The 18,639-nt window shown below is 47.7% G+C and overlaps 1 protein-coding gene across 1 annotated transcript in view; it reads right to left on the reverse strand.

Moving 5' to 3' along the window:
* KDM4B (lysine demethylase 4B) overlaps window positions 1–18,639 on the reverse strand; it is a 214,400-nt gene that overhangs the window by 46,409 nt on the left and 149,352 nt on the right. Inside the window, exons 10-12 of the mRNA XM_087703333.1 lie at window positions 17,624–17,820; window positions 12,684–12,856; window positions 2,308–2,756 (exon numbers count right to left, since the gene is read on the reverse strand). Coding sequence (XP_087559459.1) covers window positions 2,308–2,756; window positions 12,684–12,856; window positions 17,624–17,820 — 819 coding nt within the window. The remainder of the gene's footprint in view (window positions 1–2,307; window positions 2,757–12,683; window positions 12,857–17,623; window positions 17,821–18,639) is intronic.

The raw sequence follows: 18,639 nt of genomic DNA on the forward strand, positions 1-18,639 counted from the left end.
TACCAAAAACTGTTTGGCACAGTCTGGGAAAAGCTGAAGCTGCGTCCACGCCATACAACGCCACGGACTGACAAAACGTGCAATCCATGCCAGACTAGGGGAGGCATGACAGAAGTCTTCCAATATTTGAGGGGCTGCCCCAAAGAAGAGGGAGTCAAGCTACCCTCCAAAGCATCTGAAGGCAGGACAGAAGCAATGGGTGGAGACTAATCAAGGAGAGAAGCAACCTAGAACTGAGGAGGAATTTCCTGACAGTGGAACAACTTGCCTCCAGAAGTTGTGGGTTCTCCAACACTGGAAGTTTTTAAGAAGATGTTGGATAACCATTTGTCTGTAGTGGTGTAGGGTTTCCTCCCTAAGCAGAGGGTTGGACTAGAAGCCCTCCAAGGTCCTTTCCAACCCTGTTATTCTATTCTATTCTATTCTATTCTATTCTATTCTATTCTATTCTGACATCTACCAATAAGATTTCCATATTATTATTCTTTTTAAAAAAATCCCCCAAATACTGCTAAATAATGTTTTATGTGGAAAAGTTTGGTTTTTCAGCAAAACTGCACCGTAGCGAACAATGGACTTACGACGCTTAACGACCGCTGCCAACAAGGTCATAAAATTAGGTTCCCAACATTTTTGGGGGGGGGGGGAGGATGAGTGCGCAACTTAGATCTCGCAGATGTGCCATTTCGTTTGCCCGCAGCTTGCCTCCAGCTGTGCGCAGGGGTGGCATTCTACTGGTTTGGGCGAACCAGTAGGTCCTACGATCAGCTGGGAGCGAACCAATTCGCTCCAACGATGGGCCCGCCTGCCCGCACAATTTTCCTATCTTTATCTTCTCAGTTGATTCACGCAGCAGAGCAGATTGCCTGCTAAATAATGTCCCTCCCACCCCCCAACCCCATAACTGCTATCAAAGCACCCGAAGCGCTAAGCCCGAGAAGCTCATTTCTTTTTTGTGTCCATCCTACTCGGTTGCCAGCCCAGCTGCCAAGTGCAAATTCAAACCAAGGCTCTGTTTATCTCTTCTACAGCTCTAAGGGCAGGGGAGATAAGTACGAAAGCAAGCAGAGAAAAGGAAGAGAAGAATAACACACTAGGGTGGGAAGAAGAAGCTAGCCAGCTCTTGGAAAAAGTTTGGAACAGGACAGCCCATGTTACAATTTCTAGGCAATGAATTCAGCAAGGTCTTAACGTCTCAGAGATTACAGAAAAAGGGAGACATGACATTAGGGATCTACAACAGGAAGAGTGGCCAGGTAGCCATGCTACGGTTTCCAACGGTGCATTAAAAATACATGGGCTTTTCCAGCTGTAACCAAACCACATTTCATTCCTGAGTCTTAACAAAAGAAGGGAACATTGAAAAACCATTATGCACACAAAATTTTTTAACCCAGAAAGGAAGATTATAGCAGGTCCCTTTCCACTAGGTCCGAGTTAAAAGAATAGAATAACAGAGTTGGAAGGGGACCTTGGAGGTCTTCTAGCCCAACCCCTTGCTCAAGCAGGAAATCCTATATCACTTCAGACAAGTGACTGTCTAGTCTCTTCTTAAAAACCTCCAGTGATGGAGTATCTACAACTTCTGGGGGCAAGCCGGTCCACTGATTAATTGTCCTCACTGTGAGGAAGTGTCTCCTTAATTCCAGGTGGCTTCTCTCCTTGATGAGTTTCCATCCCTTGTTTTTTGTCCTGCCTTTTGGTGCTTTGGAGAACACGTTGACTCCCTCTTCTTTGCGGCAGCCCCTGAGATATTGGAAGACTGCTATCACTTCCAACATCTCAGGGGTTGCCACAAAGAAGAGGGGCTCAAGCTGTTCTCCAAAGCCCCTGAGGGCAGGACATGAAACAAAGGATGGAAACCAACCAAGGAGATAAGCAACTTAGAACTAAGGAGGAATTTCCTGACAGTGGGAACAATTAATCAGTGGAACAGAAATTGCCTCCAGAAGTTATGAATGCCCCAACACTGGAGGTTTTTAAGAAGATGTTGGACAGCCATTTGTTGATAACGTCCCAAAGGTGCTTTTTTCAAGAGTCAACTGGACTTTCTGGTTTTTCTTTGAAGATGTTTCGCTTCTCATCCAAGGAGCTGCAAAACATCTTCAAAGAAAAACCAGAAAGTCCAGTTGACTCTTGAAAAAGCACCGTTGGGACATTCATGACTTGGATGACTGAGAATCTCCATAGACATTTGTTGATACTGGTATAGGGTCTCCTGCCTGAGCATGGGGTTGGACTAGAAGACCTCCAACTCTGTTCTTCACAGGGCTAACCTCTCAAGGCTGGATTTCGACTGGGGCTTACCTGCAATTTGCTGGGCTCGGCAGGCCCCTCTTTGTTCTCTCCCTTGATGCTGTCGTCGTCTTTCCTGTCCAGCTCCAACGAGGGCATCTGGTCCTTCTTCACAAACCGCTCAAAGACCTCCTGGCAGGTCAGGCGTTTCTTCTCCTTCTTGCACTGGGGCACCACGTAGAGCGTGGGGATGATGGGGCGTTGACTGGACTCGTCCTCTTCGGCGGGGCTTTCGGAAGAGAGGGCGCTGAGGTCGGGCATGGGGAGCTGGCTGTCTTCGGCCTGGTGCTTGGCCTCCACGGGCCTTTCTCCCGCTGGAGGCCTGGGCTGCAGCTTCTCATCCTTTGGCAGGTATGGCTGGGGCAGGAGCAGGGGAGGAAGGAGCTTGTGCAATGGCAGCTGCTTCTTCTTCTTCCGCTCCCCTTTGGCTTTGGGGATGCGCACCTTCGGCCGGCATTCTCCTGCGGGGAATCGAGAAAAGCGAGTCGGGTTTCAACGAGGGTCAGACTTTCAGAGGGAGTCCTAGACTTACAGCCACGACTGAGACACCCCCCCCCCACAAGTTTCCATGGCTAAGCAATGTAGATGTTAAGAGCCGTGGTGGTGCAGTGGTTAGAATGCAGTATTGCGCGCTGACTCTGCCCACAGCCAGGAGTTTGATCCTGACCGGCTCAAGGTTGACTCAGCCTTCTGAGGTGGGTAAAATGAGGACCCAGATTGTTGAGAGGCAAGAGGCTGAGTCTGTAAACTGCTTAGAGAGGGCTGTAAAGCACTGTGAAGCGGTATATAAGCCTTAAGTGCTATTGCTATTGCGAAGAGAGTTTTACCCTATTTTGCCATCTTTTTGACACAGTCGTTAAGTGGATCGCTACAGTCATTTAGTGAATCTCGCGGTTGTTAAGTAAATCTGGCTTCTTCCGTTGACTTTGCTTGCTGGAAGTTGGCTGGGAAGGTTACAAATAGTGAGAGCAATAGCAGTGTTATTCACAGTGTTTTACAGCCCTCCCTAAGTGGTTTACAGAGTCAGCCTATGGCCCACAACAATTATTCTGGGTGGAATAATCTTCACCCAGATGGAAGAGTTAGGGTGGCCCAAAGTCACCCAGCCACTTTTCACACCTAAGGTGGGACTAGAACTCCCCATCTCCCGGTGATTGGTCTAAAGTTACCCAGCCACCTTTCACACCTAAGGCAGGACTAGAACTCCCCATCTCCTGGTGATTGGTCTAAAGTCACCCAGCCACCTTTCATGCCTAAGGCGGGACTAGAACTCTCCGTCTCCTGGTTTCTAAGCCACCACACCTTGACTTCTGCACTAAACTGACTCCTCATCTCTGATCTCTCTCATATTCAACGGAAGCTGTGATCTATTCTTAATTAATTTTTTAATGACAAAATAATAGAAGGTTACTGTGCTTCGAGAGCCCTGAGAGAACAAAACCGAAAACAGAGGTTAAAAGAAAATTATAACTTGGATTGACCTTCGCCTTCTCAAGTCTAGCAATGTATAGGCTAGAAATGAGTGGGCTGTCGACTTCTTTGAAAAATTACATATATTCCCTGCATGAATAGATCTCGCAGATTGCTATAATCATGTGAAGTGCCTGCCTTTTGGACACTGGAAAAACTGAGTGGACTGATGAATTAGGAGAACTTATTGGGGACCAGATCTATTTCAAATGATCTACCCACTACAGGCACGCCTCAACTTATGGCCACAATTGAATCCCAAAGTTCTGTTGGTAAGCAAGACGTTTGTGAAGTGAATTTTCCCCGATTTCACAGCCTTCCTTGCCACCATTGTCAAGTCAATCACTCCCCCCAAATAAGACCTGCTCTTATTTTCTTCTGTACTCCGAAATAAGCACTGGGGCTCATTTGGGGGGAAAGTCTTATTTGCTTTGAGTGCTGCTGCTGTGAGGCGGGGAGAGTGGTGTTTCCCCCTGCGCCCTGCAACGGCTTACCTCAGGGCCTCCCGCAGCCATCCATGCCCAAACACCTGCCTTGTGGCGGAGGCTCCGGCAACCCCGTCCATCAAGATTCTGTATGCCGCCGGTCCATTTCTTCCGGCACCAGCACAGCACCGGAGCAGGAGGCTGAGTCATAAGGTGAGGCGGGTGTGCATGGAGGTGCCTCATGTGCCCCATATATCAGCTTACCTCAAGACCGACAAAGCCAGGCCACCCATGCCTAACCCTAACCCACAATGCCTATCCTAGCCCTAACCCCCAAATCCCCCCCCCCCAAACAGGACAACCACAATGCTGATGTACAACAATCTACAGTCATGTCATCTTCTTCTGCAACGTTGTCATAACCCTCCAAATCCCAAACTCCGGCCTGAATGTCTTGCAACTCCACTTCCCGTAAAACCATCGGCCCCAATGGCTCGTGGCTAGCAATAGAGGCCTCCTGAAATGAGCACTAGACTTATATACTGCTCCACCGTGTTTTTACAGCCCTCTCTAAGCGGTTTACAGAGTCAGCCTCTTCCCCCCCCCCCCAAACAATCTGGCTCCTCATTTTACCCACCTCAGGAGGACGAAAGGCTGAGTCAACCTTGAGTCTGGTGAGATTCGAACTGCCAAACTGCAGTCAGCAGAAGGAGCCTGCAGTACTGCACTCTAACCACTGGGCCACCGCAGCTCTTATAGCCGTGAGGGTGAACCTATGGCACATGTGTCACAGGGGGCACCGGGAGCCATTTCTGAGGGCACGTGAGCCGTTGTTGCCCTGTCAGCTCCAGTGCGCATGCACGTGCTGGCCGGCTGATTTCCGGCCATTTTTCGCCCTCCTGAGGGAGACACACGGCCCAACGGGCAACCTGGAAATCTGTTCCCGAACTTCTGTTTTTTGCCCTCCCTAGGTTCCTAGAAAGCCTCTGGAGTCTGGGGAGGGCAAAAAACGGACCGACCGGGCCCACCAGAAGTCAGAAAATGGACTGTTTCTGGCCTCCGGAGAGCCTTCGGGGGAGGCCGTTTTCGCTCTCCCCAGGCTCCAAGAAAACCGTGCATGCGTGTGCGGGGCAGCGGGGATGTGTGTGTCATGTGTGCATGGGGCATGGCATGGGGGGGCATTAAATGATGGGGGTGGGTAGACGTGCGCAGGCGATGTGTGCTTTTGGCACCCAAGGCGAAAAGGGTTGGGCATCCCTGTCTTATAGGGTCCCCTGCCTTGTACTAGAAGACCTGCCAGGTCCCTTCAACCTCCCTTCCTCTGGTCTGTTCTTTCTCCTGGTTGAAAGGGAGCCTGCTGGGGGCAAAGGCCCTCTCCCAAAGTGGAGGCCAATCTCCTCTGTGCAATTCGGTTTTAGCAGACAAGCCGTTGGAAGAGCAGAGTCACATTTCAAGCACCCCCAGCATCATTCCCTTTCAGATGTGCTTTTGTCCCTCCCAGCAGAAGATCTGAAGGAGAATCAAGGGCTAATTAAAAATGAAGGAGCAGTTTATGGGAAACATGGCCTCCGTTTAGTGTGGAGAAAGGGGGAAACACTAATTCTCGGGGCCCTGAGGAAATGAGCAAGGAACAAAGCCTGAAAGCCACTATAAAGGGATTATAAAACCGAGCAGCTGAGAGAAGGATGATTGCAGGCAGGCACACAAACAAACAGAGAGACACTCAGCTGGCAGCTTCCAGATTGCTGAAGTTTTCTTTTCTATTTTATTAAAAAAAAAAAAAAAAAAAGACAAGAGGATCACCTCAGTAGGAGCTGTTCAACTGGTTTCTTTCTTGCTTGCTTCTTTCATGCTTGTAAATAATTCAAGCCGGGGAACATGCACAATAGTCTTTCTTCCTCCTATGTTCCCCGCCACAACAACCCTGTGAGGTGACTCAAAGTTCCCGACAAGGCTTTCATACCTAAAGCGGGACTAGAACTCACCGTCTCTTGGTGATTGGCACAAAGTCACCAAGCTGGCTTTCCCACCTAAGGTGGGACTAGAATTCAGAGTTTCCTGGTGATTGGCCCAATGACACCCAGTTAGCTTTTATGACTGTGGGACTAGAACTCACAGTTTCCTAGTGATTGGCCCAATGACACCCAGTTAGCTTTCGTGACTGTGGGACTAGAACTCACCCTCTCCTGGTGATTGGCCCAATGACACCCAGTTAGCTTTCGTGACTGTGGGACTAGAACTCACCCTCTCCTGGTGATTGGCCCAACAACACCCAGTTAGCTTTTATGACTGTGGGACTAGAACTCACAGTTTCCTAGTGATTGGCCCAATGACACCCAGTTAGCTTTCGTGACTGTGGGACTAGAACTCACCCTCTCCTGGTGATTGGCCCAATGACACCCAGTTAGCTTTCGTGACTGTGGGACTAGAACTCACCCTCTCCTGGTGATTGGCCCAACAACACCCAGTTAGCTTTTATGACTGTGGGACTAGAACTCACAGTTTCCTAGTGATTGGCCCAATGACACCCAGTTAGCTTTCGTGACTGTGGGACTAGAACTCACCCTCTCCTGGTGATTGGCCCAACGACACCCAGTTAGCTTTTATGACTGTGGGACTAGAACTCACAGTTTCCTAGTGATTGGCCCAATGACACCCAGTTAGCTTTCATGACTGTGGGACTAGAACTCACAGTTTCCTAGTGATTGGCCCAATGACACCCAGTTAGCTTTCGTGACTGTGGGACTAGAACTCACCCTCTCCTGGTGATTGGCCCAACGACACCCAGTTAGCTTTTATGACTGTGGGACTAGAACTCACAGTTTCCTAGTGATTGGCCCAATGACACCCAGTTAGCTTTCGTGACTGTGGGACTAGAACTCACAGTCTCCTGGTGATTGGCTCAACGTCACTCAGCCGGCTTTCCTGACTAAGGGAGCACTAGAACTCACAATCTCCTGCTTTCTTGCCTGGTGCCTTCACTACAACACCAAACTGGCCCTCAATTTACTTACAACTTAACAAGCTTTGCCAGTGAAACACTCAGGAGAGAAGGTGTCAAACAGCCACCCCTTCATTTCCGGTCAACTTCTCTTCTCTTTGTTGAAGACAGACGCCACCCTCAAAGCAGAGGTGGTTTGGATTGGTTTGGGTGAACTGGCAGTTTGGACCACCGCCTGGGCCCACCCACCTATCCCGGTCCTATCCCGTCCTATGTATCCCACTCTCTGGCTCTCTCGCCCTGCCCACCCACCCCAGCTGATTTCCGCACCTCGCCCGCTCTACCCACCGTGGCTGCCCGAGAAGGTATGCCGGACACCACGCGTATGAAATCACTGTGTGTTTGAAGCCGCATTTGTGCGCGTGTGTGCACTCGCTGACATTCTCGGTTCTGCACGAGGTGAACCGGTTGTTAAATTATGTGAAGTCCACCTCTGCCTCAAAGCCACCTTCTGAACCAGAAGGATCCTAAGATCGGGGTGAAATCCTACTGGTTGCGGCCGCTTCACCCGAACCGGTAGTAAAAAAATGCTTAACAAAGTAAAAAAATAAATAAATCCAACAATCAGCTGTGCTGCAGTATGGGAGGCAATTTTTTAGCATTTGGGGTCTGTTTTTGCTCCCAGGAGGCTTCCCTGAGGCCTGCTGGGTCAAAAGTGGGGGGGTGGGAGGTGCTGTGAAAAAAAGAAAGAAAGAAGAGAGGGAGGGAGAGAGGGAGGGAAAAAGGAGAGGGAGGAAGGACCATAAACCTGGCACTAGACGCAGCTTCATAGGATACCTTGAAAGAGCACAGCAATCCTGGGCTGGAAGGGACCTGGAGGTCATCTAGTCCAACCCACCCCCGCTCCAGGAGGACATTGTTAAAGTGAGGTTTGGTATTTTGACACCCCCTCCCGTGTCATGACTATATAGCTATGCCCACCCAGTCATATGACCCCCCCCCACAAGCCACGGCCACAGAACTGGTAGGAATTTTTTTTAGATTTCATCATTGCAAGGGGGATCTAGCCGCCCACTCCCCATCTCATTACTTTCTCCTCCACGATCGAAACCATTCCTACAAGCTCACTAACACCAAGCCCTGCCGTCTGTCATCCTGTGGGCCCTCTGATGCCCCGTTCTCCAGGGAAGTAGATGCTCCAGTATTTCTCCACGGTTAACAGCAGCCCCCCCACCCCAAAAAAAGCAAACACGGGTCTTGACTTTCCTTGGTCTGGTTGACAACTTGTTGCCGGGCAAGGCAGCACGCAGATCACGGCCTCCCTCCCCGAAAAATGGAAATGGGTGCTGGCCTTCAAAAGGCTCTTGACAACATTGCCAGTCGCAGTGAATTAATGGAACTTTATCAACCTCCCTCCCGAATTTCATGAATAAAGCTGGATGAGGTGGCTTCAAAAGGTAGTAAATAATGGACGGCCCACCCAGGAGGCAGTGTTGCAAACCAGGCTCCCAGGAAAACATCTGGACCAGAGGTGGGTTCCTTACTGGTTCAGTTGAGCAGTTAGTGGTATGCCGGCCTGGGTGGCAGAACCAACAGCGACCCAGGCTGGCCACGCCCCTGAACCGGTTCCCCGGTTGCCACCTTTTTGGGGAGTTCTGCGCATGCACAAAACAATTTCCATTGAACTGCGCATGTGTGCACAGAACGCAGCCAGCATGCGGGTTCCCAAAGTGCGCACACGAGCGAACTGGCAGTAACGGTGGCTAGAACCCATCCCTAATCTGGAGCCCTCTTCTGCCTACGGAATGTCATGCTGTCTTTGGAAGACGATGATCAGAGGAGAGGCAGGAGCAGCCTTGAAGTAATGGCGGCCCTGACCTGCAAGACTGACCGTGGCCCTCCCAGTTTTGAGAAGCTGACCTCTGGAGCCCAGCAAGGTCCAGTGGCCAGAGGAGGAAGGGTGGAGGGGTCGGAAAAACCAGAGGCCTGAACATAGCACGGAGCTCTGTATAACAATTACATATAGTCCTCGACTTATCACCGCAGATCACTGCAGATGGGGACTGCAACCAAGACATTAAAAGATACTGGCTCCTGGGGAGGAAAGCTAGGGCAAATCTAGACAGCATCCTAAAAAGCAGAGATATCATCACCCTGCCAACAAAAGTGCGTCTAGTCAAGGCTCTGGTTTTCCCAGTTGCAATGGATGGCTGTGAAGGTTGGACCATAAGGAAGGCTGAGAGCCAAAGAATGGAGGCCTTTGAACTCTGGTGCTGGAGAAGAAGACGCCTGCTCTGAGTCCCTTGGACTGCAAGGCCATCCAACCGGTCAGTCCTAGAGGAGATTAAACCCTGACGGCTCTTTAGAAGGTCCTAAATCCTGAAGAGGAAACTCAAGTACTTTGGCCACCTGATGAGAAGGGAGGACTCCCTGGAGAAGAGCCTCATGCTGGGAACGATGGAAGGCAAAAGAAGAAGAAGGGGGCGGCAGAGAATGAGGTAGCTGGATGGAGTCCCCGAAGCAGCAAGCGTGAGCTTAAAGGAACTCCAGAGGATGATAGAGGACAGGAAGGCCTGGAGGAACGTTGTCCATGGTGTCGCGATGGGTCGGACACAACTTCACAACTAACAAAAACTCAACTGATCACCCTAAAATTTCTGTTGCTAAGCGAGACAGTTCCTAAGTGCATTTTGCCCCATTGAGCGAACTTTCTTGCCACAGTCGTTAAGTGGGTCACTGCAGTTGTTAAATGAGTAACATGATTGTTAAGTGAATCTGGCTTCCCCACTGGCCCCATCCCAGAAAGAGCTACAGACACGGCTCAGCCACCAAGGAAAGGCTTCCGTCCTGTGGAAGCGGTTGCCTGGGCTTTGGCTCTCATTGAAAAGCTCTTCGTCTCCAACACAACAATTTGTCTCTTCCCCTCTTCTCTTCTCCGGGCATCCTCCCCCCGGAGACATTGGCATTTTTCAGGCCATTGATTTCATGCTGTAACTGGTGTGTGTGTGTGTGAGAGAGGGGGGGGGGAGGAAAGAGTCTTGTGTGAAAGCCAAGCACGCACTGCACAATGTGATGCTACTGTCTGCTGTTCTTGAAACCGGGTGTTCTGATCTAAGCTTCCCGAGAGCATGAAGCAAACTTCTTGTTCTGACAAAAAACTCTTTTATTAATTGATTGTGAATTCTGCTCCTCCACATCCAACAAAGTCTTTCAAGGGAGGATTTACGGTCACAGACTCTATCTGGCTTGGAGAGCTGACAGGCCGAGATCTGCAGAACTTGGCAAGGAGTCTCGGAGAGTCACAAACCAATTAAGGGAACTAATGGTCTCCTGCAAACTCCACTCCCCTGTTGCTCCTCTTTTATTTCCTCTGGGAGGGGCCATTCATCGTCCACCTGTGGCCTTACTCCCAAGTCGACCCTTGTTCCTTAGCTGTTCCCTTTGTCTGGCAACTCTGCAGATGCACACATTGGGAACAGGCTCCAGCTGTTCTTCTGCCTCACTGATGTCTGACTCCGAAGGCACCTGGTCACTTCCAGATGGCCCTGGCCCCCTCTCTACTTCCGACACAGAGACCTCATCAGAGCCTTCCCCAGACTCCAGGACTGGCCCATCTTCCTTCCCAACCTCCTCACTCTCCGAATCTGCGGCCAGCTCTGCTTGCCGGACTGCTGGGATGGAAGGATGCTGAACTGGTTGTCAGGATAACTGAGCCAGATCTCCATAAAATCAATAGAGTTCTTATTACAGGTAGTCCTCAACTTACGAGAGTTTGCTTAGTGACTGCTCAAAATGACGACGACATTGAAAAAGGGGACTTATGACTGTTTTTTCACACTTACAGACTGTTGCGGCATCCCCATGGTCACGCGATTTACATTTAGATGCTTAACAACTGTATCACATTTATGATGGTTGCAGTGATCAACCTGAGATCAGTTGATTTCCCTTTACCGAATTTCTGACAAGCAAAGTAAATGTGGAAACCAGGTTCACTTAAGAGCCGCTTAACTTAACAACTGCAGGGATTCACTTAAGGCAGGTGGCAAGAAAAGTTATAAAATGGGGCAAAACTTACTTGACAAATGTCTCACTTAACCACAAAAATTTGGGGCTCCGTTATGGTCATAAGTCGAGGACTACCTGCGCTGACTCTCAATTAATGGATCAAAAGCCTGGCCTATTTTTAAAACGGATCGATATATTAATCAAATATATTTAGCCTCCCTCCCATCACACTGTAAACAACTCTAGGGTGGAGCATAGCAATCCAATAAAGAACAACAAATAAAAGCAAAAATGCAAAATATAAAAAGGAAGAACTATCACCATCAAAGGGGGGTGGGGGTGGGGGAACCAACCAGAGGACGGGAAATGATAAAAATAAAAATAAATAAAAGATAAATGATAAAAATGGCTCCCTCTGAGCAAGTCTCTCTGGTTGCTCCAACCTTCCCAGGACTTCAGGATGCTTCGAAATACCCAAAGGGATGGCGCTCGCTTAATTTCAGGGAAAAGAACGTTTCATGAACTGGGAGCCGTGGCAGAGAAAGCCCATCTCCTGGGACCCATCAAATAAGGTCCCGAGCTTGAACTGATGCCGTTACTTAGTTTGGTAATCAAAGGTCTGCAAGGAAACCACTAAGCTCAGAGAGCAGGAAGGACTCCACAGCTGCCCTCCTTCTACTCCTCCTTTTCTGCCTCCTCCTCCTCTCCACCGCCCCCCCCCCCGCGCCCCTCCATTCAAGCACTGATTAGGCTACCTAGTTGGGTCAAGAAACGTCATGGTTGAAGTGAGGGGCCCTCGGTGCTCTCAGAGCTTGCAGACAGATATCTATCTATCTATCTATCTATCTATCTATCTATCTATCTATCTATCTATCTATCTATCTATCTATCTATCTATCTATCATCTATCTATCTAATCTATCTAATCTATCTATAATCTATCTATCCTGTCTGTCTGTCTGTCTGTCTGTCTGTCTGTCTGTCTGTCTGTCTATCTATCTATCTATCCTGTCTTGTCTGTCTGTCTGTCTGTCTATCTAATCTATCTATCCTGTCTTGTCTGTCTATCTTTCTGTCTGTCTTTCTGTCTATCTATCTATCCTGTCTTGTTTGTCTGTTTGTCTGTCTGTCTGTCTGTCTGTCTATCTAATCTATCTATCCTGTGTTGTCTGTCTTTCTGTCTTTCTGTCTGTCTGTCTGTCTGTCTGTCTGTCTATCTATCTATCTATCTATCTATCCATCCATCCATCCTGTCTGTCCTGTCCTGTGCGTCCGTCCGTCCGTGTGTGCGTCTGTCCGTCCACCCACCCAATCCCACCCACCCACCCATCTATCATCTATCTATCTATCTATCTATCTATCTATCTATCTATCTATCTATCTATCTATCTATCATCTATCTATCTATCTATCTATCTATCTATCTATCTATCTATCTATCTATCTATCTATCATCTATCTATCTATAGATCTGCCTGTAAGATCAGAGGGCAATTCTATATATAAAGACTTCTACCATATTTCTGAAAGGGAGAGGAATGTACCTTCTTTGCTTTCTGGCGCTTTTGTTTTCTCTTCTTCATCCAAGCTGGGGACCCTCCTCTGGTCCTCCTTCTCTGGCACCTCATCCAGGTTGGTGTCCATGGCCATGGCATCCACGAGCGACTTCTGATCCTGGGTCTTGTGCCTTCGGGGTTGGCTTCGTTTCCTGTTTGCCCTGGATTGGGAAAAGAAGACAGATGTTCAAAGGAAATCTTGAGCCACGGATCGGCCGGAACAAACAAGGAGAAAAATCCATTGCCAGCATTCATGCCAAGGGCAAGAAAAATTGCATAAAAGTGCATTTGCAGGTCATTTCCCCTCTTTGCAGAGAACTGGACAGGGGATGGTGTCCTGGGCTTCCCCAGCAGCATGAAGGTGAGTCCTTTTATTTAATTTGCTCTCCTCTCCAGCAAAGTCTTTCCTCTCCCACAGTCTTTCAAGATAGCTCACAATTACCGATCTTTATCAGACTTGGAGAGTGGCCAGGCCGATATATTTCAGATGCTGCAATACTCAGCAAGAATGCAGGAATGAACCAATTGTCTCCTGCAACCTCCACTCCCCTTTCACTCCTCTTTTATTCCCTATAGGAGGGGTTGTTCATCGTCCACCTGTGGCCTTACTCCCAAGTTGACCTCTGTTCCTTAGCTGCTCCCTTTGTCTGGAAGCTCTGCGCATGCGCACACTGGGAACAGGCTCCAGCTGTTCTTCTGCCTCACTGATGTCTGACTCTGAAGGCAGCTGATAACTGTTCAGAGGGCCCTGTCCCTCTCTCTGCCTCCGACACAGAGCCCTCATCGGAGCCTTCCCCAGACTCCAGGACTGGCCCAGGTTCTTCCCCGACCTCACTCTCTGAATCTGCTGCCAGTTCTGCTGGCTGCTGGTGGACCACGACAGATGGGAAGAAACTCATCTAACCTGTTCTTCCTCGGTTTCAAATTTCAACAGAAAATTTACACATTTTGGAAATTACGTGTTCATCATCTGTGCACAAGAGAATCTTTGTGATAAGAGTAAATGGTAAAACCACCAGATCCTACCGTCATTCATTTTAAACCATACGATCTGTGAGAGCTGTGGTGGTGCAGGGGTTAGACTGCAGTATTGCAGGGCTAACTCTGCCCACAGCCAGGAGTTCGATCCTGACCTGCTCAAGATTGACTCAACCTTCCATCCTTCCTGACGTGGGTAAAATGAGGACCCAGATTGTTGGGGGCAAGAGGCTGACTCTGTAAACCCAGGGACCCAAGGGAGAGGGGGATGGAAGGGAGATAGCGGGTGGGGCACTGCAGTGGCCCTTGCTAGGTGTAAGGGTGAATGATTGTGGGGTGCTGTGGCAGCCATAACTTTGGGACCAGGTCCTAGGTAGATTTGGGGAGGTTCACTTTTACTTCAAATGGCCAAGCAGCCAGTTGTAAATCAAGGACTGTTCTGTACAGATACTCCTCAACTTACAACAGTTCATTTAGTGACTGTACAAAGTTACAACGGCACTGAAAAATGTGTCTTATGACCGTTTTTCAAAGTTATGACCATTGTGGTATCCCCATGGTCACGTGATCAAAATTCAGACGCTTGGCAACCAATTCATATTTATGACAGTTGTAGTGTCCCCGGGGGTCATGTGATCCCCTTTTGCAATCAAGGGGGAAGCCAAATTCACTTAACAACTGGGTTACTAATTTATCAACTGCAGTGAGTCACTTAACAACCGAGACAGGAAAGTTCGTAAAATGGAGCAAAATACTCACTGAACAACTGTCTTACACAGCAATGGAAATTCTGGGCTCAACTATGGTCGTAAGTCGAGGACTATCTTTATTAGTTGAGCGGTCTTGTATATGTGAATTATTTTTCTCCTTTTAATGTTACCCTGATTGTGGGAGGAGGAGGAGAAGAATCGGTGGCACATTTGATTATCTCCCTGATGCAGCTGCCCACGCATAAACACTTCTCCTCCAAGGGAGCCTTGTGAAATGGGATCCCTGCTCACCATTGACAGCCCACTCTGTTGACCAATTAAGCCTTTGCCACAATCAATTAACCATTATGTAAACAGCAACTGTGTCAACCCAACAACTCCACTAAGCCAGGCGAGATTGGGAGACAAAAAACGAAGCACCGACTCTTCCCCGGCAGATAGGATTCAACGGCCGAGCGATAAATATACTCCTGGCTGGGGAAATGAAAAAACATTTCAACATTTTTACATGCCAGGATACACATTTGGGGTATGTTTGTTTGTTATCGGGCCTCGTGTCTGCGCAAGGGAGGAACATTTCCTCGGAAATGGATAGCTCAAACAAACCGAAGCCTGAAAAATTTCCACCCTGGCGTATCATACTCGATAGACAGCAGCACTCAACAAACCCGTCCTGCTAGGAAAGAGAAGGAAATATGAAAAGTCGACTTGACAAACAGGGTCTCCAGCCAGTAGTCCCCTCAATCCAGAGAGCTGATTTATAGCTAGCAAGGTTTCCAAGCAGAAGCATCAACAGCTCAACGGAGGGCAGCCGGAGCGGAGAAAAATATGTTTTTCATTTAATATCGCAGGAGAAATTTGTGGGTATGGGCTGGCAATGGAGGGGAGGAAAAAAATGGGTTGTGGGTTATCATGATGATTAAACTGCAGAGATAAATGAGAAAGATGGATGTTAGAAGGCTGTTGGTCCAAGGAATGTGTTGTTGCCCGCTGGCAGGCAGCAGAGCTGGCAGCAGAGTCGGACAGTGAGGAGGTTGGGGAGGAACACGGGCCAGTCCTGGGGGCTGAGGAAAGCTCAGGCGAAGGCTGTGCATCAGAGGCAGAGAGGGAGCTAGACAGCAGTGAGGCAGAGGAACAGCTGGAGCCTGTTCCCAGTGTGTGCATGCGCAGAGCTACCAGAAGACAAGAATAGCAATAGCAATAGCAGTAGACTTATATACCGCTTCATAGGCCTTTCAGGCCTCTCTAAGCGGTTTACAGAGAGTCAGCATATTGCCCCCAACAATCTGGGTCCTCATTTTACCCACCTCGGAAGGATGGAAGGCTGAGTCAACCCTGAGCCGGTGAGATTTGAACCGCTGACCTGCTGATCTAGCAGTAGCCTGCAGTGCTGTATTTAACCACTGCGCCACCTTGGTTCTTGCTCTAAGAACAATTTAGAAAGCAGGGACAGCTTGGGAGTAAAGCCACACCTTGGAGGTGATTGGCCCCTCCAAAAGGAAACAAAAGAGGAGTGAATGGGGAGGGGGCTTTTGCAGGAAACAATTCGTTCCTTCGGTCCTTTCAAGAGTGGAAAGTTCTGTTTGTGACTATAAGAGATTCTGTGCCAAGGGTTGCCTTGCCCTGCGTTTGGAAGCTAGCTATCTGGCAGCTCTCCAAACGAGATAAGGTTCGTGTTGATAAATATTCCTCGGAAAGACTGTTTGCTAAGCCTTGCGGACTGTGAATGTAAGGAATTCACAGTTGTGTAAATAAAAGAGGTTTTGCCAAAACCAAGACTCCACTTCTTGCTTTTTAAGGAAACCTGGGCCAGAACAGAATGTAAGCAGTTCTTGGGGCTGGAAAGCTACTCTGGGAGGATTATTTATTTATAGGTTTATTTATTTATTTATTTACTTGATTTACCATTCATTTAGCAACTGTTCAAAGTTACAACGGTATTGGAAAAATAGTGATTTATAGCCTGTTTTCAGAACTGACGATCGTTGCAACATCCCCATAGTCACGTGATCAAAATTCAGATGCTTGGCAACTGGTTCATACTTATGACAGTTGCAGTGCCTTGTGGCCATGTGAATCCCCTTTTGCGACCTTCTGACAACCAAAGTGAATGGGGACGCCGGGTTCATTTAACAACCATGTGACTAACTTAACAACTACAGGGATTCACTTAACAACTGTGGCAAGGAAGGTCTTACATTGGGCCAAAACTCACTGAACAACTGTCTTGTTTAGCAAAGGAAATTTTGGACTAAATTGCGGTTCCAAGTCCAGGATCATCTGTAATGCAAGAGTTTTAAAATACTTGCATTTCAATGCCTCAGTTAAATGTGGGTGTACTAATCTCCAGCCTTTATGGCATACACAGAAACTTCTCTTAAAGAGCTCAGAATTCTACTTATCTCTCACACTTAGCTAGCTAGATATAGATAGACAAAGAGATGGATGGATGGAGATAGATAGATAGATAGATAGATAGATAGATAGATAGATAGATAGATAGATAGATAGATAGATAGATATAGACAGACAATGAGATGGATAAAGATAGATAGAGAATGATGGATGAATGGATGGATAGATAGAACAATATAGACAGACAGACACACAGACAAAGGATTGATGGACACATGACAAAAGATAGATGGATGGATGGATGGATGGATGGATGGATGGATGGATGGATAGAAATAGATAGAGCTATCCATCCATCCCTCTCTATCCATCTCTTTATCTACTGTGGATGGATAGATAGATGGATAGATTGATAAGATAGACAGAGAGTAGATAAAATATGGATGGATGGATAGGTAGGTAGGCAGGTAGAGAAAGAGAGACAGAGAGGCAGACAGATATAGATATGAATGACATGGAAGCTTTTAGCATGCTCAAAACAGTGACCGTTATTCCTGAAAAGATCACTCAGGACGCCACATTTTGCCCAGCTACAGTGTTCACCAAACAAATGTTCATCTTCACCAAACAAATGTTCATTTTTTTGCTCCTTTCTCCCACACAAAAAGGAAAAGGAGTGGAATTGATAGAGGAATCTCCTCTCCACTTTTAATTCTTCCTACCAAGCAGGAAGCTTGGTAGGAAGCTTTTCTCCAGCCGCCCAGCTATCATCACACCGGCAGAGCTGAGGCATCTCAGTTGAGACAATTTTGGGGGTGCTTTGCAGGTGCGCCAGTCAAGAGTCAAAAAAGAGGGATGAGTAAGGTGCTTTGTTGTTTGTTTTACCTGCGTAGCATCTTTGCTTTCAAGGTATCTTTTGTCTCATTCCATGCTTCCAGCTCAGGAGATGTTAAAGGGGTGGGCTTCATGTGATCCAAGACCGTGTTGTCCTTTCCTTGCTTCCATAAGTCATACCGCTCAGGCTGTAGCAGCCGCACAAAAACATCCATAGAAATCTTCACGGTGTCTTTCCGACAGGTGCACTGAAAAAAACAAACACAAATTTGTCATATAAAAATGCTATTGAGAAAGAGTGCAGAGAAGAGCAACAAAGATGATTAGGGGAGAACGGTTGCAGGAACTGGGTATGTCTAGTTTAACGAAAACGACTAGGAGAGACATGATAGAAGTCTTCCAATATCTCAGGGGTTGCCCCAAAGAAGAGGGAGTCAAGCTGTTCTCCAAAGCACCTGAAGGCAGGATAAGAAGCAATGGGTGGAAACTAATCAAGGAGAGAAGCAACCTACAACTAAGGAATTTCCTGACAGCTAGAACAATTAACTGGTGGAACGACTTGTCTCCAGAAGTTGTGGGTGCTCCAACACTGGAAGTTTTTAAGAGATCAGGCAACCATTTGTCTGAAATGCTTGAGCAGGGGGCTGGACTAGAACACCTCCAAGGTACCTTCCAGTTCTCTTATTTTGCTTCAAATGGCGATCATGTGACTAATATCATGTATCAAGGTAGTAACTGTAGAGTTTTTGATTCCCTCTGAGCTTGTCTGGCAGACATTTCGTGGCCTGACTAGGTCACATTATCAGTGCTAAAAGACTATGATTTTTTTTAAAAATATTTCCATAGCATTCATTTACAGGCCATGCAAATACAATGATCAAAAAGCCAAAATGGAAACAAAAAAACCAAAACATTTTCTGGCTAGCAATCAACACCCAGATTCGCAGAGATTAACATTAAGATGAACACTAAACCAACCACCAAGCAGTAAAGAGACTCTACAATCAAGGAACCACTCCTTCAGACAAAAATTCCAATAGTAAACCTAATCAAGGAACCACGAAGAA

Source organism: Thamnophis sirtalis, unplaced genomic scaffold (genome assembly GCF_051295495.1).
Source record: "Thamnophis sirtalis isolate CommonGarterSnake01/CBP01778 unplaced genomic scaffold, rThaSir2_p1.2 scaffold_1, whole genome shotgun sequence".
NCBI classification, from domain to species: Eukaryota; Metazoa; Chordata; class Lepidosauria; order Squamata; family Natricidae; genus Thamnophis; species Thamnophis sirtalis.